This window comes from Ornithorhynchus anatinus, chromosome 16 (genome assembly GCF_004115215.2).
Source record: "Ornithorhynchus anatinus isolate Pmale09 chromosome 16, mOrnAna1.pri.v4, whole genome shotgun sequence".
In the NCBI taxonomy this organism is placed as follows: Eukaryota; Metazoa; Chordata; class Mammalia; order Monotremata; family Ornithorhynchidae; genus Ornithorhynchus; species Ornithorhynchus anatinus.
This window is the reverse complement of record NC_041743.1, coordinates 18866436-18891801: the sequence shown is the minus strand read 5'-3', so window position 1 is coordinate 18891801 and position 25366 is coordinate 18866436. Positions and strand designations below refer to the sequence as shown.

At 43.1% G+C, this 25366-nt stretch overlaps 1 protein-coding gene across 1 annotated transcript; it reads right to left on the bottom strand.

The window, feature by feature from the left end:
• Positions 1–4252: 4252 nt before the first annotated feature.
• Positions 4253–24851, bottom strand: LOC120638889 (deleted in malignant brain tumors 1 protein-like). Its single transcript, XM_039914356.1, has 9 exons — positions 24718–24851; positions 23343–23515; positions 19024–19089; positions 17045–17195; positions 15099–15316; positions 13286–13458; positions 8374–8762; positions 6916–7199; positions 4253–4536 (listed from the first exon to the last, which is right to left on the bottom strand). Exons 1-9 carry the CDS (start codon positions 24849–24851, stop codon positions 4415–4417), a joined length of 1710 nt encoding a protein of 569 aa, XP_039770290.1. The 3' UTR covers positions 4253–4414.
• Positions 24852–25366: the final 515 nt, after the last annotated feature.

The following is a 25366-nucleotide window of genomic DNA, read 5'->3' as shown; positions in this document are numbered from 1 at the left end:
AAAAAATATAAGAGGGAAGCAAGCCTGGAGGCAGACAGATGAGAAGTGATGAAACAGTGCAACATTAAAGCAACCATAAAGACAGGGACAACTATACTATTTTTAAAAAAAAATCAGTGAGATGCCCTGGCTAGAGGAGCAGAATATCAGGCTCCTTGTGATTGAGAGTCCAAGGCCACCTGCAGTCCATAGACTTTGTGGAGGCCTCTTGCTGGGGGGTGCTTTTCTCTGGTAGAAGGAAGAATAAGATAGAGACTTCACAGTGAACTGGTGTGGGTTCCGAGAGAGGCAGTATGGCTGCCCGGTGTGAGGGAGACCGAGCACCACTTAGCTGCAGCTTAATCCATCCATCAATCAGTCACTTGTATTTATTGAGTGCCTTCTTTGTGCAGAGCACTGTACAGAGCATTTGGGAGAGTACATTATAACAGAATTAGTAGATGCAGTCTCTGCCCACAGTGAGATTGCAGTCTAGAGGGGGAGACAGACAATATAAAAAATTACAGATATGTACATCATAATAAAGGCATTTGTTAAGTGCTTACTATGTGCCAAGCACTGTTCTAAGCACTGAGGTAAATATAAGGTAATCAGGTTGTCCCACACGGGGCTCACAATCTTAATCCCCATTTTGCAGATGAGGGAACTGAGGCACAGAGAAGTGAAGTGACTTGCCCAAGGTCACACAGCAGACAAGTGGTGGAGCTGGGATTAAAACCCACGACTTCTGACTCCCAAGCCTGGGATCTTTCCACTAAGCCACGCTGCTTAGAAGCTAAAATCTAATGCTAAGCTTTCCTTAGTCCTTTTTGGGGACCACTAACAGATTTTGTTGTATTTTTTAGAAATTCATGTTAAAGGCCCCTTTCCATGTCCTGATATTCAGTCTAGAATACCAAAGCCACAGAACGAACATTGAAGAGATCTTTAATATGCTCCTTTCAGTGTCCCAGAAAGGAGTTTCTAAAAGATAAAGAAAACCATGGTTTCCACCTTCTTCAAATAATCTGGTCGATGAACAATAAGGTTATTTCTTTCCTACTTCCTTATTAAACTTTAGAAAAGAGTGGATTATATGTCATTCAAGCAAGCTTTACCTTTCATAAGCATAGGCTATCAAAATGCACCTTGCCAGGTACTGTTTCTCCTGGCCCCACCTTTAGGGCATGACACAGGTCTTCAGTTGAGTTCAACCAAAAAGAAAAATGCCGACAGTGACCCCAGTTTGGGGCTGAGATCTCCCTACACTCTGATCCCAAGAGCTGTATTAGTATTGGAGTGAAGGGTTTATTGCACTCTTCCCCGAGGAATCAATGGGAGCTGGTACATCAACTGTCCCTGATTATAAAAACTGTCCCAGCAGCAGGTTGTGTCCAAACCTGGCCCTTGAACCCCAGAAATCAAAGCCCCTGGGGCCTAAGCCAAAGCCCAGGGAAAGAATGGAGAATGAACACACCTCCTCAGTGCATCTCCGTAGCGCTTTCGTTGATCTGAAGCTTTATGCCCCTACATTGCCCCACTTTGATTTGCCTCTCTATTTTTGTGTACATCCTTTGGATTGTGCCCCACTAGACAGAAGGATTGAGGAATATTATTCATTTCAGATTTGCCAATGAAAAGTTTGACTTTGTGTAGGATTTTATCAAGAAGCAGGGAAGCCTACCTGAGAAAACACAGGCCTGGGAGTCAGAAGACCTGTGCTCTAATTCCGGTTCCACACTTTCCTGCTGTGTGACACTGGGCAAATCATTTACTCTCTCTGTGTCTCAGTTTCCTCACCCGCAAAATGGATTTTCAATACATGTACTACTTCCTACTTGGACTGCGCGCCATACGTAGGACCTGGTTATCTTATATCTACCTCGGTGCTTAGTACAATGCTTGGCACATATTAAACGCTCAACAAAAGGCTATCATTATTATTACTATTATTATTATCATTATTTTTATTTTGAGTTTCAGTCTAATGGGGGGACTGGCAAGCGTAAGCGATTAAATACATGCTAAACAAAAGAGTAAGTGAACAAGTAGTGCAAATGATTAAAAATTAAGAGTAAGCAATAGTGTTCCTGCTGTAGAGTGTGTAATCTTGATTTTCTTCAGGCTTAATGTTGGTCTGCTCTGACAATAAAATAGTTCATGGTTTCCATGGCACTTCAACATCCAGCATTTCCCTTTGGTTTGGAATAATCTCCTGATAAGTTGGAAGCATAAATTCTAAACCAGGTGCCTTCTAGGTGACCTTAGGCAAGTCACTTCATTTCTCTGTATACTTCCATTTCCTCCTCTGTAAAATGGGGATTCATTATCCTTTCTCCTTCCTATTTAGACTGTGAGCCCCAGGTGGGACAGGAACTGCATCCGATTTAATTATCTTGTATCTACCCCAATACTTAGTACAGTGCTTGGCCCATGGTAAGTGCTTAATAAATACCATCATTATGATCATTATTATTATCACAATAATAAGTATTGTGTTATATATGCATGTCAATTATTATATTATTATGTAGACTATTATTATGAGAAGCAGCATGGCCTAGTGTATACAGGACAGGCCTGGGAGTCAGAAGGACCTGGGTTTTAATCCTGACTCTGCCACTTGTCTGCTGTGTGATCTTGGGCAAGTTATTTAACTTCTCTGTGCCTCATTTACCTCATCTGTAAAGTGGGGATTAAGAAGGTGACCCCCGTGTGGGACAGGGACTGTGTCCAACCTGATTAGCTTGTAGCTACACCATCCATTCATTCATTCATATTTATTGAGTGCTTACTGTGTACATTGTCTGACATATAGTAAGTGCTTTAAAAATATCATAAAAAAAATAGCCAGCACCCCCAACCTCCCTGTCTCACAAGCCCATGACGTTGACATAATCCTCCATTCATCTCTCTCATTCAACCCACACATTTGGTCTGTCACTAAATCCCGTCAGTCCAACCTTCACAACATTGCTAAAATCCACCCTTTCCTTTCCGTCCAAACAACCACCACATTGATCCAAGCCCTTGCTTTATCCCACGTAGACTCCCGCATCAGCCTCCTTGCTGACCTCCCTACCTCCTGCCTCTCCCCACTGCAGTCCATACTTTGCTGCCCAAATCATTTTTCTATGAAAGCATTTGGTCCATGTTTCTCCACTCTTCAAGAACCTCCACCCACTTCCACATCAAGGAGAAACTCCCTACCATTGACTTGAAAGCACTCAATCACTTTGCCCCTTCCTACCTTACCTCTCTAGTGTATTAATAACAATAATTACTATCAGCCTGCACACTTCTAATGTGAAGACGCATGGCCTAGTAAATAGAGATAGGCCTGAGAGCCAGAAGGACCTAAATCCTAATCCCAGATTTGCCACTTATGTGCCGTGTGACCTTGGGCAAGTCACTTACTTTCTCTGTGCCTCAGTTACCTCATCTGTGAAATAGAGATTAAGATTGTGATCCCTATGTGGGACCCCACATTTCACCCATTCATCCACCCACTGGGCTTTACTGAGTGGAGGCAGAATTAGGAGTCATGAGCATGACAAATAGCAGACCTGAAATCTGTGAGCTGCCAGCAGTGGTTCTGGGAGAGCCCACTCTAGGCTGTACTTGAGACTTGCTGTTTGGTATAGAGTTAACCTGTGCTGACCCCAGGGCTCTCAAAAGGACAGTTCTCTGTTGTTTTCTGCTGCCCAGCTGAGAGCATGGCTCCAGGAGCAGCCAGCACCTCTCCCTCAGCAGCTCCCTCCCTCCTTGCTTTTCTTCCTTTCTCCCTTCCTCTTTCCCTCTTTCCCGTCATCCTTTCCTCCCTCTCTCTCCAAGAGAATGCATAAAGAACAGTGGCACAGAAGAAGAATGCTGAGGAGAATGGAGCTTTTTTACTGAATTTGGATACCCATCACTTCTTTGGACCCAGCCCTTTGCTTCCATCTCTGCAATCTGCATGACAGATTTGTGGCTGCCATTTTGTTATATTTTCTGGAAAGGGAAGTCCTGTATTTGGCTTCAGCAGACCGTAAAGAAACTACCTGGGTTTTCACCCTTCTAACCTGCCCTTAGACTTACATTTAATTTACTGAGGTAGCCTTTGGGTTACCTCCGCCCGCCTCCTGAATGTTGCCCCTAGTGCTGTCTGAAGGGTAATTGTACGGGCAGCTGGAAGGTCAGACCATGATTTCTATGTCATGGGAAATGAGACCAAGCATTTATATTTGAGTCAGTAGAAACAAAGTCACCAGCTCCGCCTAAGAAGCCCAAATTCTTTTATTGCCCCAAACTAAATTTATGTTGCTGTTATTCACCCGTCTTCTATTTTGGACACATTAAAGAGGCTCAGTAGACCAGCCGACAAATACAGTACAAGTGTCTGGATATGATGTGCTCTGGTTTCCTCTTTTTGGATGTCCAAGACATGAGTCACCCTTCACGATTTGCTTTTCAAAAGGGAAGCAGCCAAGCCCACAGTCATGGCTCCCAAAAGCATAGCTAAGGCCTCCAGCCAGCTGCCTCGGCCACCAGGTTCTGGAACAACATCTTTCGCCAAGCCTGAAAATAAGGTGAGAAAGGCTAATCATTTTATGGATTTGGTGATAGTCAAAATCTGAACTGTGGGCAACGAAGACTGTTCCAGTTGCTCAGATACCAGGCCTTGGACCGAAATGTTCAATATCCTTACAACCATCCCTGGAACTTCCATACTATTGACTTCTATATTCTTCTATTTAAGTATTTAATCATCTGTGTTTCCATCTTTTCATTCACTTCTTTCTCCTATCTGCAATGTACTTAGGGTCTGTGTCACTCACTGGAAAACAGGGATCTTGTCTTCTAACTCTCTTGTACTCTCCCAAGTGCTGAGCACAGTGCTTTCTCTCCACACACAGTAGGGCTCACTGTTGAAAACACCCTTCTAAATTGGATTGACCTTTGAAATTAGCCATTGCTGTTAGTAAAAGAAAAATAAAACTCTTCTAAAGACCATTTTCAAAGTAGCTCAATAGTTTTAACTTATCATTGCCCAATCTGAATGAAATTCTGTCAGTGGAGCCAGAGGATGTCAAAGCAACTGAAGACATCGCTTTAAGGAGAAATTCATGCTAATAGAAACACTGAGCAGGGCCCTTCCTTTTCCAATAGGGGAAGAGTTGGCAGAAGTAAACCTGCAAGGATTCACATGAATGGGAAGAGGGAAATCCAGTGTGTCCCCTTTGTTCCTGAGCTGCACGTGCTACAGAATTCCTGTGCGAGGCCTTGCTCTCCTGTGTTGCTCTGAGCTGTTCCATGCTTCTCTGGGGCAGGCTGGGGTGGGCTAGCTGTCCACACAGGGTATAGGTCAGCTGTCAGATACCACTGTATTCCCCTCAAGCACCAAATCAGCAGGCTCTATGATAATACTTGAGCTCTGCAATTGGTCCAGAAGAAAAAAGCACTGCTGTGGGGATCAGAGCAGATGATACCCAAATTTACATTTCTAGCCCTGATCCCTCTTCCTCTCTGAAGTCTCGCATTTCCTTATGCCTTCAAGACATCTCTACTTGGATGTCCTCCAATCACCTCAAACATAAACAGAACCTATTATCTTCCTACCCAAACCCAATCCTCATCCTGACTTTCCCATCACTGTAGATAGCATCACCATCTTTCCTGTCTCATCAAACCCTCAACCTTGACATTATCCTTGACACCTCTCTCTCATTGAATGCACATATTTAATCCATCACTAAATCAGTTTGACCTTCAAAACATCACTAAAATCCATCTTTCCTCGCCATCTAAACTCTCAGCGTGTTAATACAATCACTTATCCTATCCCACCTTGATTAGAACAGTGCTCAGCACATAGTAAGTGCTTAACAAATGCCATAATTATTATTAGATATGAGCAGTAGGGAACTGGTTCTTTCAAAGCAGAGAACTGGGGAAGTTCGTGATTTCAGGAGGCAGAATCCAACCAGCAGTCCTCCCGGATGGGCTCCTCTCTTCCCTGGACACCTGGAACAGCAATAAAGCCCTCAGAAGACCAATTCAGGTTCCCATTTGCTTCAGGGATACCCCTTACCTAGCTTGCACCTGATCCGGTTCAAACCCCCTACATAGAAAACTGCAATTTAAAACTCAAGATGAAAGTTGGGTCAGTCCAAGAACGGCAGGAGATTTTTCCTCCCAAAGCTAGGCCACTTGGGGTAGGTGATGAAGTCTTTGGTAATCAGGCAAGAAGCAGTATGGCCTAATGGAAAGCACGTGAGCCTGGGAGTCAGAAGACCTAGTTTCTAATCCCGGCTCCAATGCTTGCCCACTGAATAATGCTTGCCAAATCACTTCACTTTTCTGTAACTCTGTTTTCTCATCTATAAAATGGGAATTTATTACCCCTTCTCCTTCCTTAATTATACTGTGAGCCCCATGTGGGGTAGGGACTGTGTCTGACTCCATCATCTAGTAATTACCTTAGTGCTTAGTACAGTGGTTGGAACCTGGTAAGCACTTAAATTCGACCTCATTGATCTACATACTTCAGCCTTTCGAAAGTGTTTGACACAGAGTAAGCACTTAACAGATACCATTAAAAATGAAAACAAATATCTTTAATATTAGTTACAAACACCTTTTATAATAACTGTGGTGTTTGTTAATTGCTTAATGTGGGCCAAACACTCTGAGATCTGGGGTAGATAGTTGATAATCAGGTTGAACACATTCCTAAATTGAAGAAGGAGGCTTAACAGGTACTGAATCCCCATTTTGCAGGTGAGGAAACTGAGGCACACAGAAGTTAAAACACTTGCTTTGGATTACTGAGCAGGCAAGTGGTGGAGCGGAATTAGAACCTGTGGTCTCGGATTCGCAGGCTCATGTTCTTTCCACTAGACCATCATCATTAGGGAAGCTGGCAAGGATAAACAGATGTGGATGAGTTAGAATTACCAGATCTCTTCTCCTTAATGGTTTTCCCTTGGAGCTTGATAGGGCCCACCACTAGGGACACCTTTTCCTGGCCAGGCTGTGCCTCTTGCTTGGATTCTCGCTTGGATCTTGGTGTGCAGCCTTGGAAGCATCTAGAAGAACGCTGATTTGTTCTGCACACAACTATCTTACACTGCAGGTAAACTTCACTGTGCTGATTAAGAAACTTGAATGCATTAAATTTAAACCTGATGATGTCAGGGCTCGGGGAGGAGTAAATCCTGAACGTGTCATCTCTTACACACCTATAGACCAAAAAAAGACAAGAGATAAAACACCGGTCTTACATTAGAAAACAGCTGGAATGACAATAGAGGGTGGATAGTACCAAAGTCCAAAACTGGGAAGCCAATGGGACAAATCATGGCTTACTGGAAAGATCACGAGCTTGGGGTCAGGAGACATGGGTTCAAATGCCGGCTCTGCCACTTGTCTGCTGTGTGACCTTGGGTAAGCCACTTAAGTTCTCTGTGCCATGAGCCCCGCGTGGGACAGCCTGATTACCTTATATCTACCCCAGCACTTAGAACAGTGCTTGGTACATAGTAAGCATTTAACAGATACCATAATTATTAGTATTATTATTATAAACTCCTTGTGGGCAGGTATCATTTCTACCAACTCGATTGCACTGTACTCTCCTAAGTGCTTAGTACAATGCTCTGCACATAGCAAGTGCTAACAAATGCCACTGATTGGTTGATTGGGAAGAAAAAGTGCAAACTCCAAAAGGCAATTAGTTTTATTGCAAAGCTAATACATTGGAGATCCTAAATAGGAGAGTGACAGTTACATATTCATCCAGTAGTCCAAACGATAATGAAACTGGATAATAATTAATGAAAAAAAAGAAGTTGTGCAAGCCATGAGCCTGGCTGTTTTTAATTTTGAATGACCCGGGGATTTAAATTAGTTTCTGCATCAACTTTAGGGATGAAAAAGAAAGGTGGGGCCAAACTGGATGGACCAATCTTAATTTTAAATATCTTCTGATTCTTTGAGATGTATTCAAAGTGAGAAACAGCATGGCTCAGTGGAAAGAGCATGGGCTTGGGATCAGAGGTCATGGGTTCTAATCCCAGCTCCGCTGCCTGTCAGCTGTGTGACTTTGGGCAAGTCACTTAACTTCTCTGTGCCTAAGTTACCTCATCTGTAAAATGTGGCTTAAAACTGTGAGCCCCACGTGGGACAACCTAATCACCTCGTATCCCCCCCCAGCACACAGAACAGTGCTTTGCACATAGCAAGCGCTTAACAAATACCATTATTATTATTATTCATGTAGAGATGAAAAATCCTTGAGGAAAAGTTCATTCTCCACGACTCTGTTGTGTAAAACATAAATCCGAAGGACAAATGGGCCTATTTTTATAATTATTGGGTGTTTCCCATGACCTCATTACTTTTCAAAATCCTTACCCATTTTGAGTTAAATTATAGGTCAGAGTTTTAAAATCGTTGGCGTAAGGAGATGCCATACATGTATCCATAAGCAGCATCAGATCTGGATTAGACTTGAGGAGTGCTATTTGAAGGAACAAGTCCTGGTTTAGGTCAACGTAGTATGGGGAGGCAGTCACCGGGTGTTGGAACAATGCAGAGTTGTAAAAAGAGATGCTCATCCCGTAGTGGCCGTCCTGAGTTCTGCTGATCTCAAGGGCATTGTCAACCAAGTCCATGATTTGCACCACTGTATTCTGGCTCATTCTGCAGGAGACATGTAACCGGAAGCTTCTTTTCCTGGTGATGATACTGCTTGAAGGTGATGTGGTGATCACATTGGAATAAGTGATTGTGGTGTTTGTTTCCTGAGGGATCACAGGGACAGAGAAAGCAACATTAAAAAACACAATAAAGCAACTGAGTCTGATGAATGGAAATCTTCTCCTCATTCCACTCCCCCTATCAGAAACTGCTGCTGGCATTTTGAAGTACAAAATCTGTTAGCTGCTCGCTAAACGATGACTCCCACAGTTGGAGAAAGGCTTTGGGGAAAAATCTGTTTGGAGTCTTCCAATGAAAATATCACCCCTCCTGCCCTCTCCTTTGATGGGTTCCCTCATGCAGGCTCTGATAGGTAAGCGAATCTGATTAAGCGTTTCCAATTCCTGGCCTCCAATTCTTTCCTTGACCCCATCTAATCTGCCTTCCATCTGCTTCACTCCACAGATACCGCCCTCTCAAAGGTCACAAATGATTTCCGACTTGCCAAATCCAACAGTCTCTACTCCATCCCAATCCTCCTTGACCTCTCAGCTGCCTTCAACAGTATTGACCACCCCCTTCTCCTGGAAACGTTACCCAACCTTGGCTCCTCTGACACTCTTCTCTCTCCTGGTTCTCCTCCTATCTCTCTAGCTGCTCATTCTCAGTCTTTTGCAGGTTTCCCCTCTGCCTCCCAACCTCTAACTGGGAGAGTTCCTCAAGGCTGAGTTCTGGATCTCCTTCTATTCTCCATCTACACTCCCTTCCTCGGAGAACTCATTTGCTCCCCTGGCTTCAACTACCATCTCTTTGTGGATGATTCCCAAATCTGTGTCTCCAGCCCTGATCTCTCTCCTTCTCTGCAATCTCCCTTATCCTCCTGCCTTCAGAACATCTTTACTTGTATCTACTGTTCACACCTCAAACTTAACACATCCAAAACAGAACTCCTTATCCTCCCACAGAAACCCTGTTCTCCATCTGACTTTCCTGTCACTGTAGAGAGCACCACCAACCTCCCTTTCTCATAAACCTGTAGCTTGGTGTTATCCTCAATTTATCTGTCTCCTTCAATTTACCAATCTGTCACCAAATCCAGTCAGTTCAACCTTCACAAGACTATAAAACCCTCCCTTTCCACTCCACCATGTTAATCCGACCACTTATCTTATCCCACTTTAATTATTGCATCAACCTCCTTGCTGACCTCCCTGCCTCCTGTCTCTCCCCATTCTAATCTATACTTTACTTTGCTTCCAGTTTACTATAGAAACGTTCAGTCCATGTTTCCCCACTCCTCAAGAACCTCCAGTGGTTGCCCATCCACCTCCTCCTCAAACAAGAACTCCTCACCATTGGTTTTAGAGTCAATTGGAAGAGTCAATCACCTCGCCCCCTCCTACGTTACCTTCCTGCCCTCCTATTACAGCCCAGCCCACCACATTTTGCTCCTCTAATGCTAACCTACTCACTATACCTTGATCTCATCTATTGCATGGCTCACCTCTTGTCCACATCCTGCCTCTGGCATGAAACCCCCCTCCCTCTTCATGTCTGACATATGATCACCCTCCCCACCTTCAAAGCCTTATTGAAGGCACATTTCCTGCAAGAGGACTTCCTTTTCATTCAATCGTATTTATTGAGCACTTACTATGTATAGAGCACTGCACTTCCCTGACTAGGCCCTCATTTTCTCTTCTCCCACCCGCTTCTGTGTCACCCCTGTACTTAGATTTGCACCCTCCATTCACCCCTCAGTCCTGCAGCACTTATGTGCATTCCATAATTTATTCATTTGTATTTATATCCGTCTCCCTCTCTAGACCGTAAGCTTGATGATAATAATAATATTGGTATTTGTTAAGTGCTTACTATGTGCAGAACACTGTTCTAAGTGCTGGGGTAGATACAGGGTAATCAGGTTGTCCTACATGAGGCCCACAGTTAATCCCCATTTTACAGATGAGGTAAGTGAGGCACAGAGAAGTGAAGTGAATTGCCCACAGTCACACAGCTGACAAGTGGCGGAGACGGGGTTCGAACCAATGACCTCTGACTCCCAAGCCCGGGCTCTTTCCACTTGATGTGGGCAGAGAACGTGTCTACTAACTCTGTTGTATTGTACTCTCCCAAGTGCTTTAATGTAGTGCTGTCTACACAATAAGTGCTCAATAAATATTATTGTTTCATTGACTGATTGGTCCTAAACCCAGGTGTGCCTCTATGGAGGCTCCTACAGAGAGAGAGAAGTGAGTCCTTCAGGAAATGTGGGTCATACATCTCTGAACCCCTATCTGCCCATCCCTGCCATGGTTGTGGAGGGATTCCCACCCCACCTTTTCCCCCTGCCCCACCTGCTCTTTGCTAACAGTGCCAAAACTGAGCCTTAGCAGGCTTGAAGAAGGGAAGAGTCACTTTGCTATGCTGCTTCAAAAATGGTTATTTTTCGGAGAATTTGCCCAACAGGAGTACCTCTGTGTATAAAGTTGGATTGGCTTTATGGTACCTTTATGGTAGGGAAGCAGCATGGCCTAGTGGCAAGATCCCAGTCTTGAGAATCAGAGGTTGTGGGTTCTAATCCCACCTCCACCGCTTATCAGCTGTGTGACCTTGGGAGAATCTCTTAACTTCTCTGTGCCTCAGTGACCTCATCTGTAAAAGGGGGATTAAGACTGTGAGCCCCATGTGGGACAACCTGATTACCTCGTATCTATCCCAGTGCTTAGAAGAGTCCTTGCCACATAGTAAGTGTTTAACAAATACCATTATTATTATTATTATTATTACCTTCCCTACCACTCAACATAGTAGATCAAATCTCCATATTTTGGCTTCAGAGACCTAAATCAATCCACTCTTTCTCCATCCCAGCAACTCTTTACTTTTACATGTCTTGTCACTCCAGACTAGAACAGGTCCTCCTCCTCTCCCCCCTCTACCCTATCCCACTGATACTCTTCTACCCTCTCCCACTGATAAGTTTCATTCTCCCTTTCAATCAATCAAATGCTATTTATTGATTGCTTACTCTATCCCGTGAACCGAGGAGAAACAATCCCTGCCCAAAAGGAGTTTAAAAACTACAGGAGACAGACGTTAAAAGAAATTACAGGTGGACATGTACATAAATACTGTGGGCGTGGGGGTGGTGTGAGTACTGAAGTGCTTCGAGGTACAGACTCAAGGGCATAGATGGGAAGGCTAATTGGAGAAGTTAGGGCTCCCTCATGGGGACATAATTTTGGTATGAAGATGAGGAGAATGGTCATCTTTCAGATATGAAAGAGTAGGGAATTCCAGACTGGAGAGAGGATGTGGGCATGGGATCAGAATATCATGGTTTAGTGAGTAGGTTGGTTTTAGAAGAGTGAAGAGTGCAGTTTAGGTTGTAGTAGGAGATCAGCAAGATCGTAATAATTGTGCTATTTGTTAAGCATTTACCATGTGCCAGGCACTGTATAAAGCACTGGGGGTACATACAAGATAATCTAAGCCCCACCTGGAGCTCACAGTCTTAATCCCCATTTTACAGATGAAGAAACTGAGGCACAGATAAGTTAAATGACTTGCCCAAGGTCACCCAGCAGACAACTGGCAGCAGGGATTGTCACTCTTTATTGCTGCATTGTACTTTCCCAGGTACTTACTACAGTACTCTGCATCCAGTAAAAACTTAATAAGTACAATTTAATGAATGAATCAACTGGCAGAGATTAGAAGTCATGATCTTCTGACTCCAGGCCCACACTCTATCCACTAAACCCTAGGGAGGATAGGGAGAAGTGATTGAGTTCTTGTCCTCTGTTCTTGTATTTAATAATAATAATTATTATTATGGCACATGTTAAGCACTTGCTATGTGCCATGCACTGTTCTCAGCACTGGGGTAAATAAAAGTAATCAGGTTGTCCCACGTGGGGGTCACAGTCTTAATCCCCATTTTACAGGTGAGGTAACAGAGGCACAGAGAAGTTAAGCGGCTTGCCCAAGGTCACACAGCAGACAAGTGGCAGGGCCGGGATTAGAACTCACACCCTCTGACTCCCAAGCCCTTGCTCTTTCCACTAAGCCACACTGCTTCTCCATTAAGCCACCCTGCTTCTCTTAATAATGTGCTAGCAAAGACTTTAATAGCAATAAGATTTTAATTCTTCTAGTCTCAGCTCTACAGGGGACTGGGAGGAAAAGCTCACTCCCGTATTTATCATCTGCTATTTATTCCGCAATACAGAAGGATTTTCTGAGTCATATTATTCATTCAGAAGTATTTACTGAGCACTTACTGGATGCAGAGCAATGTATTAAGCCTCTGGGAGAGAACAATGCAATAGTGTTGGTAGATGTTTTCCCTGCTAGCAAGTTGCTCACATAAATCTTTTGACCTAGAACTGAAAGCATTCCTATCTCATTCCCAAGCTTCCAATCTTAGAGTTGATACAGAAAGCCCAGTCTATAATGAAGTATCAACAATCATATTAAATTGTCTAAAGGTGTTCTAATACAAGGATTGCCTCCCTAAGGATTTTGAGTTTGAGACTGATCATTTTAGGTGCAATAGAGAGCAGAGGAGTAAAAGTCAAAGTGACGTGATTTGGCTACCAGATTAAAGTGCGGAGTTTCTTACCTGTATGACTGTTCCACAGCTATTGAATGGAATGTTGAATATTACGTACTTTGAAGTGATATGTGGTTCGCAAGATGAGTTGGACAAAAGCAAATTTTGAGGGTTGTAACCCAACGACTGAAGATATTTCCTGCTAATTGTTGCCTGCATTTGATCTTCTGAACATGAGAGTGCTGGAACACAGTGAAGAGAAGATTAGCATTATATAAAACCTGTTTGGCTTAGATTGAATTACATACTAGGAAAGATTAAACCAAATTTCCAACCACCCAGATTTCATAGCACCTGATTGGAAATGTTATAATAACATCATAGATATGATATTTCCCTGCCTCTCAGGGACATTGTGAGGGATAAATGAGATCTTTGATGTCAAAGCATTGTGGAGAATAAAAGCGCTAGACAAATACAAGGACAACTATTACTAACCCCAGTTTGATATGAATCAGATACTTTGATTTTTCTGATAGTGCTATCTAGAGCTCATTATAATGGGCTTGTTTGATTCCCAAATTTCCTCATACACTCCTGACAAGGTTCCTTGTTCCTGATGAGAATCATCATCCTCAGTTCCAGTTCCCCAGTGAGTGTCAAATCAGGAAGTGATTCCACAGAAGGAAGGGAGGGATGATCCTCCTTGAAGGGGTGGCCAGTGGACTGGAAACCTTCAGGGCTGCGATATATGACAATGTCTCCTGCTAACTTGGGCAGCTCGCAAAAGTCTCTGCCTCTTGTGTAAAACAGAGTGGAATGCATCTAATCTTCCAAACAGTAGTCCTGGGAGGAATAAATTACCGCATTATCTGTGCGTGTGTGTATGTGTTTTTGTGTGTAGGTGGTTAAGGATACACAAATGTTGTTCACTCCCATACTTATTTTCTGTTACTCATTCTGAAATCCAGAAGGATTTCCTGAGAGAAATATTAATCAGTCAATGATATGTACTGAGTTCTTACTCTGTGCTGAATACTATACTAAACACTTGGGAGAATACAATGCAGTAGAGTTGGTAGACATGTTCTCTGCCCATAAGGAACTTTTGGTCTAAAGGAGGAATTAAAAACTCCCTCCTCCTTAGTGTGTGAGCACCAGTGTGGGACCTGATGATCTTGTACCTACCCCAGTGCTTAGTACAGTGATCAGCCCATAGTAATAATAATGTTGGTATTTGTTAAGCGCTTTCTACGGGCCGAGCCCTGTTCTAAGCGCTGGGGTGGACAGAGGGGAATCAGTTGTCCCACGTGGGGCTCACAGTCTTAATCCCCATTTTACAGATGAGGTCACTGAGGCACCGAGAAGTTAAGTGACTTGCCCACAGTCACACAGCTGACAAGTGGCCGAGCCGGGATTTGAACCCATGACCTCTTACTCCAAAGCCCATGCTCTTTCCACTGAGCCACGCTGCTTCTCAAGCACTTAATTACCACGATTATTATTGTTGCTATTACATAGGAAGGGGCAAGTCCCTTATATTTATGACTTGCCTATCTGTTAGCTATGAATGCATTTCCACATGCAGGATGCAGAGTTTTTAGTCATTTTCAAATGAACACTTCACAGTTATTTTCCAGAGATCATTTCTTTAATTTCTGCTGTGATATTCCTTCCCATCCCTCTTTGACCTTTAATTTAGAAGTCTACAGCAACGACAAATGATATATACAAAGCCAAGGGGAAGGGTGAGGAGGGACGGAGAGGATTCCCAAAGACTCTTCCTGGGCCCCAGTTTGGAGAGAGTTGCTCTAAACTAACATGACCAAAGAAAGACTGAAAAACTATGGATTTATTCATGCACATCTGTGATTTTTCTTACCTGTGCCATTGTTTTCCTGATGAATTGTATAGTAATATGCCTCAAATCCAGAGTTGGCAAACCTTGAACCAGTAAAAAACTGAACTCTCATTTTGTTGGAGGAGGATAGAAATGTCTCATTTGAAGCAGAGCAGATTTTCCCAAGAAGAGGAGATGAATTTTGAGAGCCATCAAAGATGTCAATATAATCATATTTACAGCCAGAGGATAATTCCAGCCTGTGAAGTTAAAGTTAAAATATATTAGATGTTATCATCATTAATTATCATCACCATTAACAATTGTTAACATGGGAGAAAGCTACGGATATTCAGACTGGAGTCAGCCCTAACAGGACCTCGTCTCTCTAGCAAGGAAGGACCCTATTTCTTGGTACTTTCCTACTGTTATTTACTGAATTTCCCTAGGATTTTCTTCCCCAGTTTATTTGCCACTCCACCCTGCTTTAAGACTGTGAGCCATGGCCTCTGTTTGAATCATTATCTTTGTCCCTTCCCCCCATCACTAGTACAGAACTTGCTAGAAAATATTCAACCAGTGTTCTGTGATCATCATCATCATCATCTTCATTCGTATTTACATAGAGAGGACAACTCTCTTACTTAAGAACAATAAATCTCATGAGAGTTTTAAGTCAAAATTGTGTTAAGAGTTGGGATATGGGTCAGATAAATTATGAATGATCAATCAATGATATTTAATCCTGGTCATCTGGAAATCGATCTTGCCTCAAATAATTTGACTTAATGATTCAAATTTAAACATCCTTATCATTCTTTTCAGAAAAGCTGAATTTTTGTAAGCACTGCCCCTCAATCTTATTGAGCTTAGTATATTAAAGGAACTCATTATTGGCAATCTTGTCCTGCCGGTTGATGACAAGGTGGGTTTGTTAATTATGATAATGAAGTCACTTCAGAAAAACAGAAGCAAGATCGATCGATCATTCAATCAATTGTACTTATTGAGCATTTACTATGTGCAGGGCACTGTGGTAAGCGCTTAGGAGAGTACAACACAGAAATATAACAGACACATTTCCTTCCCCATATGGATAGTAAAAATACAGAACATAATGCCACTGAAAGATGTGTAGACATAAAATATCAAGAGGTTCTAGAGGAGTTTGGATTAATTTATGCAAGAAGTATCAAAAATGGGTTTTCCATTGGAAAGTAAAAGATTTTAGGGGCAAATTTACTGATGTCCCAAGTCTCAGTGAGCTAAATAAATTTATGGGTGATAAGTCCATGATGAGTTATAGTTGGAAAGATGGGGGATGGTCAATGGCATATAAATAACAAGTGCTATATTTGTGAAGTGCTTACTATGTGCCAAGCAGTGGGGTAAATACAAGGTGATCAAGTCCCACATGGAACTCACAGCCTAAGGAGGAAGAACTGATATTGAATCCCTCTTTTGCAGTTGAGGGAATTTAGGCACAGAGAAGTTGAGTGACTCGCCCAAAGTCACACAGCAGGTATGTGGCAGAGCCAGAACCAGAACTCAGTTCCTCTTATTCCTAGGCTGGGCTCTTTCTGCTAGGTCTTGCCGCTTCTCACTGATCTAATCTGATGATCTTGTAGCTACTCCATTGTTTAGCATAGTTTAGCATACAAATCTTTAAAAATACTATAGCCGCATAGTTCTTACTAGTCAAGAGGATGAATGACATTGAGGGCAGGCATAATTCTATTTCCACAGCATCCTTAAATTCCACTGGAGGAGGAGTATATTAGATTGACTGGAGAATTGCTATGACATCATACAGCATTTTTATATCCTGATTATATTTAGATGGCATAACTGACGGCAGAACCAGAATTTCCAAATGATTTTCCAAATGCGTGTCAGTGAAAGTAGAAAACCATTTCTTCAAAATCAGTGAAAAGTGACAAGATACAATGACTAAATTACTTGTAAGTGCCTAGTTTTCTTTAACTTACCTAATTTTGTTGAAGATGAGTTTTATTTGAAAATTCTCTGGAACTTCAATTTCCCAAATACACTGGATTCTGGGAGGGGAGGGTCTTGGATAAAATGGACTGGAAAATGATCCTGAAGAATTCAGAAGTTTGCCTCCACAAACACTACTGGCTAGACATGAAAGACGAAAGATGTTAGAATTGTATTTGTTCTGAATCCTGTAGAACAGCTTCCCTCTACTTTTTCCACTTTCCATTGATTCTCAACAAATTAATTAAACCAAATGTAACTGCATTTTTTGCAGGTGGAGAGAATTGTGGCATAGTCTCTGATACCTGATCCTTTTAGGCAAAATCTATATATCCACCCTGAAGAAAGGAGGTAAACTATATGCAGTGAAGTGGGGCTATATACCTAATTTAATTATATACACACATACACAAACATTAATTCATTCATTCATTCAATCACACACACACTCACACACACAAACACACACTGCGTTATTACATTATTCATGGTTTGAATGAAACAGATTGGTTATCCAGTATGAAGGGAGAAATTGAGCGTATTACATTTATAATCTAGAAGAAAACTTTTAACTAATATTCTTGTATCCCAACCTAAAAAACCCAGTGCAGCTGGACCACAAAGATTTAGATGATTTGTGAATTACTATCTCTGATCCTCAAAGATAGGTCAATGGCCAAACAAGAAACTGTTACTTACTTGGAGAAAATAAGGGAGAATTGAGAGCTACAAATTCAGAAAAACAAAAGATATATTTAGAAAAAAATGCATAAATTTAAACCAATGATTCTCTAATTACATCATTCTTCAGCTCTTGCTAACTCACAGGCTTTTGTAGCCCCTCCCTATATCATCCATTTCCTCCTGAAGATCATCTTCTTTCATCTCTTTCCCTGATGACCCACTGACTATTTTGTTCTATAGATAGAGACCATTAGAAGTAATTATCCCTCCTTGATGATCTCCTGCCCTATTTCCAGTCTCCTCTTTCCAAGTTGTTTCCTAAAAGGAGGTCTCCCGCTCTTAAAATCTGGTCCTCCTACATTTCCTGATTAACACCCAGCGCAACTGTCCTCTCTAGGACTTACCCATCCTCAGTACTTATGTTTATATCTATACCCCTTCACACATCTATTTATATATCTATTTATTATATAAATTAATTTTACAGTCACTCATTCTGATTACTCTGGTTTTTTTTGCGGGGGGGGGGAGCTTGTTATGTACTAAGCACTGGGGTATATTCAAGCTAATCAGGTTGGACACAGTCCACGTTCCACAGGGGGCTCAAAGTCTTAATCCCCACTTTACAGACATAACTGAGGTATAGAGAAGATAAGTATTCGCCTGAGGTTACACAGCAGACAAGTGGCAGAGCCAGGATTGGAAACCTGGTCCTTCTGACTCCCAGGCCCGGGCTTTATTCACTAGGCCATGCTGCTTCCTTCCCCACCCCTTTCTCTCTCTCTCTCTCTCTCCATATTTATGTGTGTATATGTAGAAGTAGCATGGCTCAGTGGAAAGAGCATGGGCTTTGGAGTCAGAAGTCATCGGTTCAAATCCCGGCTCTGCCACTTGCCAGCTGTGTGACTGTGGGCAAGTCACTTAACTTCTCCGTGCCTCAGTTACCTCATCTGTAAAATGGGGATTAAGACTGTGAGCCCCACGTGGGACAACCTGATTCCCCTGTGTCTACCCCAGCACTTAGAACAGTGCTCTGCACATAGTAAGGGCTTAACAAATACCAACATTATTATTATTATTATGTATATGCATGTGTATTTACAGAGTATTTGTAAATATTTTTATCTTCTTCCCACCCCCAATTACAGTCTACCCTTCTTGAGGGCAGGAAACGTGTCTCCTTTAGTGCATTGAACTCAGTGGGTGCACAGTAAATACCACCACTATCTCAACAACAGCAACAACACCTACTTGGATCCCATCCTCTCATGCTCAAATACAATACCTGTTTCCACCTTCTTCTTTAGTTTTATCTTCGCCTTCAGCCCTTCGTTGTCCTCTGGTCTCTTTCCTTCAAATAAGATAGAGTGTCCATATTGAAAAAGAATCCCTCAACCCCACCACACCCTCCAGTTTTCATCACTCTCTGAGCTCCTGTTCTTCTATACTACTCGACGGGATGAATTCACCGGTTATCTCTTCTTTCTGCCTACCAGTACTTTTCTAGACCCACCCCCCCCCGCAGAGAGCTGGATTCTAAATCCTTCACTTTACTGAGACCACATTCATAATTCATTTAGACTGTGGGCCCATTATTGGGCAGGGATTGTCTCTATCTGTTGCTGAATTGTACATTCCAAGCGCTTAGTACAGTACTCTGCACACAGTAAGCACTCAATAAATATGAATGAATGAATCCCCTGCTTTCGACTAAGTATAATGGGCTCTGCTTGTTCCACTCCTCCTCAACATCTCAATTCCCTTTCCTCTTCATTCACCAGATTTTAACTGTGGCTGTCCCACAAAGCTTTGTCCTGGTTCTTTTATTCTTTACTGTATAGTCATTATTTTGGAGAGCCTCTCCCTTCTATTAGATATTCTTCATATGTCTGCTTGGGTCATGTTCTTAAAAACTCCAGTCAGAATACATTACTCCCCCATTCTCAATAAAATTGCTAATGGCCATCTATTTTTAGATTGAAGAAACTCTTGGGTTTTGACTTGCAGGCTCTCTAATTGCTTAACACTCTGCTCTTTTCTTCCGTTTTATCACATACTTTTTGCTCCTCCTAAGATAACCTTCAAACTTTGCAATTCTCCAATCTCTGGCCCATGATGAATTCTCATCCCCTTGGATGGATCTCCCTCCAACTCAAATCTGCCAGACTATATTCTTTTTCCCCTCTGAGTCCTGTAAAAATCACCTCTTTTAGGGGTTCTTCCCTGGGTCAACTTTTAGGGTCAGTTCACCCTCTTAGCCATTTAAGCACTCATATGCCATCACTTTATTTTTTCTATTCCTGTATTCAATGACATATTTTTTTTTCTTTTTAACCTATTGCATGTTTGGCACTTAGAATATTCTGTTTTTTTCCTCTAGTTTTAACTCTCTCCTTAGGCTCCCTGTTCCTCCCCCTCCCTCATCTCTCACCCCCAATGATCTGGCCACCTATTTCCTCACGAAAATCAACACAATCAGGTCTGAGCTCCCCAAAGTCACCCCTCCGCCTCTCCCCTCTCCCCCACCAACCCTCTCCCCTACTTTCCCATCCTTCCCTGCAGTATCCTCAGAGGAGATCTCCTCCCTCCTCGCAAGTGCCACCCCCTCCACCTGCGCCTCGGACCCCATTCCCTCTCACCTTATTAAAATCATCGCCCCTACCCTCCTACCTTCCTTAACTTCTATTTTTAACCACTCATTCTCCAAGGGCTCCTTCCCCTCTGCCTTCAAACATGCCCATGTCTCCCCCATCCTAAAAAAACCCGCTCTTGACCCCACTTCCCCCTCCAGTTATCGCCCTATCTCCCTACTACCCTTCCTTTCCAAAATCCTAGAACGAGTCGTCTACAATCGATGCTTAGAATTCCTTAACTCCAATCTGGCTTCCGTCCCCTCCACTCTACCGAGACTGCTCTCTCTAAGGTCACCCATGACCTCCTTCTTGCCAAATCCAATGGCTCCTACTCCATTCTAATCCTCCTTGACCTCTCTGCTGCCTTTGACACTGTCAACCATCCCCTCCTCCTCCATACCTTATCTCACCTTGGCTTCACGGACTCTGTCCTCTCCTGGTTCTCCTCTTACCTCTCTGGCCGATCATTCTCGGTCTCCTTCGCTGGAGCCTCCTCCCCTCCCATCCTTTAACTGTTGGAGTTCCTCAAGGGTCAGTTCTTGGCCCTCTTCTGTTCTCCATTTACACTCACTCCCTCGGTGAACTCATTCGCTCTCACGGCTTTGACTACCATCTCTACACAGATGACCCGCAGATCTACATCTCCACCCCTGTCCTCTCCCCCTCCCTTCAGGCTCGCATCTCCTCCTGCCTCCAGGACGTCTCCACCTGGATGTCGGCCCACCACCTAAAACTCAACATGAGCAAGACTGAGCTCCTCATCTTCCCTCCCAAACCCGGTCCTCTCCCAGACTTCTCTATCACCGTGGATAGCAAGACCATCCTTCCCGTCTCTCGGGCCCGCGATCTCGGTGTCATCCTTGACTCGTCTCTCTTGTTCACCCCACACATCCTATCCATTACCAAGACCTGCCGGTTTCACCTTTACAATATCGCCAAGATCCGCCCTTTCCTCTCCACCCAAATGGCTACCTTACTGCTACGGGCTCTCGTTATATCCCGGCTAGACTACTGTGTCAGCCTTCTCTCTGACCTCCCTTCCTCCTCTCTCGCCCCGCTCCAGTCTATTCTTCACTCAGCTGCCCGGCTCATCTTCCTGCAGAAACGATCTGGGCATGTCACTCCCCTTCTTAAACAAGTCCAGTGGTTGCCTATCAACCTCTGCTCCAAACAAAAACTCCTCACTCTAGGCTTCAAGGCTCTACATCACCTTGCCCCTTCCTACCTCTCCTCCCTTCTCTCTTTCTACCACCCACCCCGCACGCTCCGCTCCTCTGCCGCCCACCTCCTCACCGTCCCTCGGTCTCGCCTATCCCGCCGTCGACCCCTGGGCCACGTCCTCCCGCAGTCCCGGAACGCCCTCCCTCCTCACCTCCGCCAAACTGATTCTCTTCCCCTCTTCAAAACCCTACTTAAAACTCACCTCCTCCAAAAGGCCTTCCCAGACTGAGCTCCTCTTCTCCCTCTACTCCCTCTACCACCCCCCCTTCACCTCTCTGCAGCTTAACTCTCTTTCCCCCCCATTTCCCTCTGCTCCTCCCCCTCTCCCTTCCCATCCCCTCAGCACTGTACTTGTCTGCTCAACTGTATATATTTTCATTACCCTATTTATTTTGTTAATGAAACGTACATCGCCTCGATTCTATTTAGTTGCCATTGTTTTTACGAGATGTTCTTCCCCTCGACTCTATTTATTGCCATTGTTCTTGTCTGTCCGTCTCCCCCGATTAGACTGTAAGCCCGTCAAACGGCAGGGACTGTCTCTATCTGTTGCTGACTTGTTCATTCCAAGCGCTTAGTACAGTGCTCTGCACATAGTAAGCACTCAATAAATACTATTGAATGAATGAATGAATGAATGAACTCCTCTGTTGTTGGTTCCTTCCAAGAACCAAGTAATAGCAGTAGTAATGATTTTCAAGCACCCACTGGGTCAAGTGCATTGTACTAAGGACTTTGGAAGTCCAGAACATAGAAATGTCATGTTCATATATGCTAGCTTGGGAGGAATGAAGACATAATATAAGTAAGTTTCATTGCACTTAAGATTTTGAAATTTCTATAACTGGTAGTCTAATGTATGCATGATATCAGTCTCCATGACATAGAAATAAATCTCCTTTTCCTAAACCTTGGAAATATGGTTGGGCACTTTTAAACTCCAAGTATCACAATGTTGACAGCCTAGGGGAGTCAACAATGGGGTCCCCAAGAGGGAGGAAACAGGGACTATTGCTAGAATGTCACAGGACAGAATTCTATTTTCTGAATCCTCTTTAAAGTCTATAGCGATCAGAAGGCCCTGAAGAGACCAGAATTGTACCACAGCTCGCTTTCCTCAGAGGTAGCAGATTGGATGGAATCTCCCTACTAACTCCTTAATGGAAAGAGCAATGTAAGGTAACTATGTGCTCAAAAAAAGGATGGCTAGAAAAAAGAGGCCATGAGCTGAGAAAATGAGGTTTCACTTCTTGCTCATTTCTCATGTCACTGACAGAGGCTCTGTTAGTGTTAAAAAAAACCAAACAAACCAAGAAACTGTTAAACTTACAGCACTTAGAACAGTATTTGACACATAGTAAATGCTTAACAATCCAGCATAATTATTCTAGCCTCTACACAGGCCAATATAAAACTGTACGTGATTCATTTACATGATAATACAGTTGTTTCTTCTATAATGTGGGGGTTGCTTTCCTGAAGAACTTTATGTTAGGGGCTCAAAAAAATCACATTATAATACTCATGTCTTAACAGATGCTGTGAGCTTGCACAAAATCACTTCTTCCAACATGGCATTGTGTTGCACCTGGCCCTGGGGAAAGAACTTTCCTTAATTTCTCAAAGCTTCGTCTCCAAAATTCCTAATGAAAACCTGCATTGCAGGACAACTGACTTAACATATTTTCTGTCATCAACTTAAGGGACTGGGGACAAGACTGTCAGCTGGGATTTTGGGAGGCTGGTTGACTTCTAGTCTGGGCATGCCAGGCCCGGGATGTCTTATCTACTTTCCTGGTTTGGGGTGTATGTCCCCCTTTTTTATTCCTTCTCCCAAGAAGCTTGTCTCGAGTGTCCAGAGGATGAAGTGGAACTGTTCTTGGGAATGAAGTGGATCTATGAATTTCTACCTGTCCTAAAACCCTGCAATACACCCATTAATTAAAAGACCTCTGAAATGACCTATATAGCCTTTTCTGCTAAAGACATCCAGTATTCACTACAGGGAGACCAGAAGAAAAACTACTGGAAAAGCCACTTAAAAGTATGTCCTACTGGAAGGGAATGACTCTTCCCTCTACCACAAAGCAAAAGCATCACTTGGTGACACTCTGGCTATCTGAAGAGCACTATTTAGAGATACACTACTCACCCTGAATAGAGAAGGGACTTAGAGACTCAAAAAGGTGCCCCAAACAATGTCTGCTTCACCAGGCTCAAAAAATAGCTCACTAGAGAACTGAGCCTGTTGAACCCTAATCTTGCAACAGTGTGATGCTTACCAGGCACAATGGTACAATGAGACCTCATTATTAGCATCGTCTTTGAATACAAAGGACAGCCATATAAGAATAAGTAAATGATTAACATCATCCTTGATACAGGCAGGAAAAATAAACAAATATCTGGCTTTGTGCTGTGCAAAATCAATTTATGTTGCTGTAGGCTGGAAGAGAAAATATTACGGTCATTCATTTGTCTGAGCAAAATGTGAGGCGTTGCTCCGGTAATAATTTCTTCAGGTAGGTATGAAAGGAAACATTAGTTTCCTACATCTTATATTTGCAGATTTGCTTATTCACCTCTTGATAGGCTAGGGTTTACAGTGTCAAATGGAAAATAGATATGGAGCTATTATTGTAAACTAGGTATGTCTTTGGTAGCTGGTGTTCGGTTATCCAAACCAGATGGGGAAGGCCCAGCAAGAAAGGGGAATGAGGATGGAAATAAAATTCCAGATCCTCTCTGCACTCTGAGAATACAATCCATCTCACCGGATGCAAATCAAATTAGCCATGTAGTCCCATTCCCAGAATGAATACATTCCACTCCCATGTTCTGTTTTAGGCCAATCCACAAGGCACGCTACCTCAGATATACACCAAATAATAATTGAAATACCCTAAACCCCAAAGTGCTTGTAAGATGGTGAAGGGGGAGGTTTTGTTTTAGATATTCATGGAAGTAGAGGTGGTGAGAATGTAACAAATCAAATCAAGCAAATTTCCTACCAGGTTAATTCACACAATCTCTGCCTGGAACATTCATGTGAGATAGATCAACCATACTGCTCTGTCATTAAGGTGAGCTGCAGGAATAGGGATTACCTTTGGTGTTAAATCCACCATATATGATAAGAGATATGGGAGTGATTTGCTAATCTTCGACTCCCATGACAACAGATGACTTTCTGGCAACTTGTGTTTTTCATATTCCTTAAATTAAAATATTGGTTTACAATCTGCTCCTCCTGCCTCATCTCTAATTGGTTCACCCAAGCAGGCAAACCTGCTGGTCGAGTGGTCACCCTCCTTATGTCAGTTCCAAATGATGGGAAAATCTGCTCTCTGAGAGGGGCTGGCCCCCAGCAGGTCCTTATCTCATGCCATCTCTCAGTGTTTCCCCATACACACCAAGACATCCCTATCAGCTCTCTACTGCACTAGGCAACACTGTATTTTGTTTCTCATAGCAGCAGGGTCTCTCAGTATCCCAGGTCTCCTGACTGCCAGCCCCAGGCTCTTTCCATAGGAAAGCAAAAACTCTGTATAGTGGGATAACTGAAACTGCATGGTGAATTTCTGGTGGCCTTGGGGAGAGGATCAGTTTTAGGAGATGCTGCTACTGGAAGCATGGAGGGGTGGGAGGGGAGAGAGGTGTTTTGCTACTCTTACAAGCCTGGTGGAGTTTCAATATGATGATGATATTTTTTAAGTGCTTACTATGTGCTATGCCCTGTACTAAAGGCTGGGGTGGATACAAGCAAATCAGGTT

Excerpts from the sequence above, each read along its gene's own strand:
- LOC120638889 (XM_039914356.1), bottom strand. The coding sequence starts at position 24,851 with ATGAGGCAGGAGGAGCAGATTGTAAACCAATATTTTAATTTAAGGAAT. Across the intron at positions 15,317-17,044 it reads CTCATCTTCAACAAAATTAG|GCTGGAATTATCCTCTGGCT; the intron begins GTAAGTTAAAGA and ends TTAACTTCACAG. Across the intron at positions 7,200-8,373 it reads TATAATTTAACTCAAAATGG|GTGTGTAAGAGATGACACGT; the intron begins GTAAGGATTTTG and ends TTTGGTCTATAG.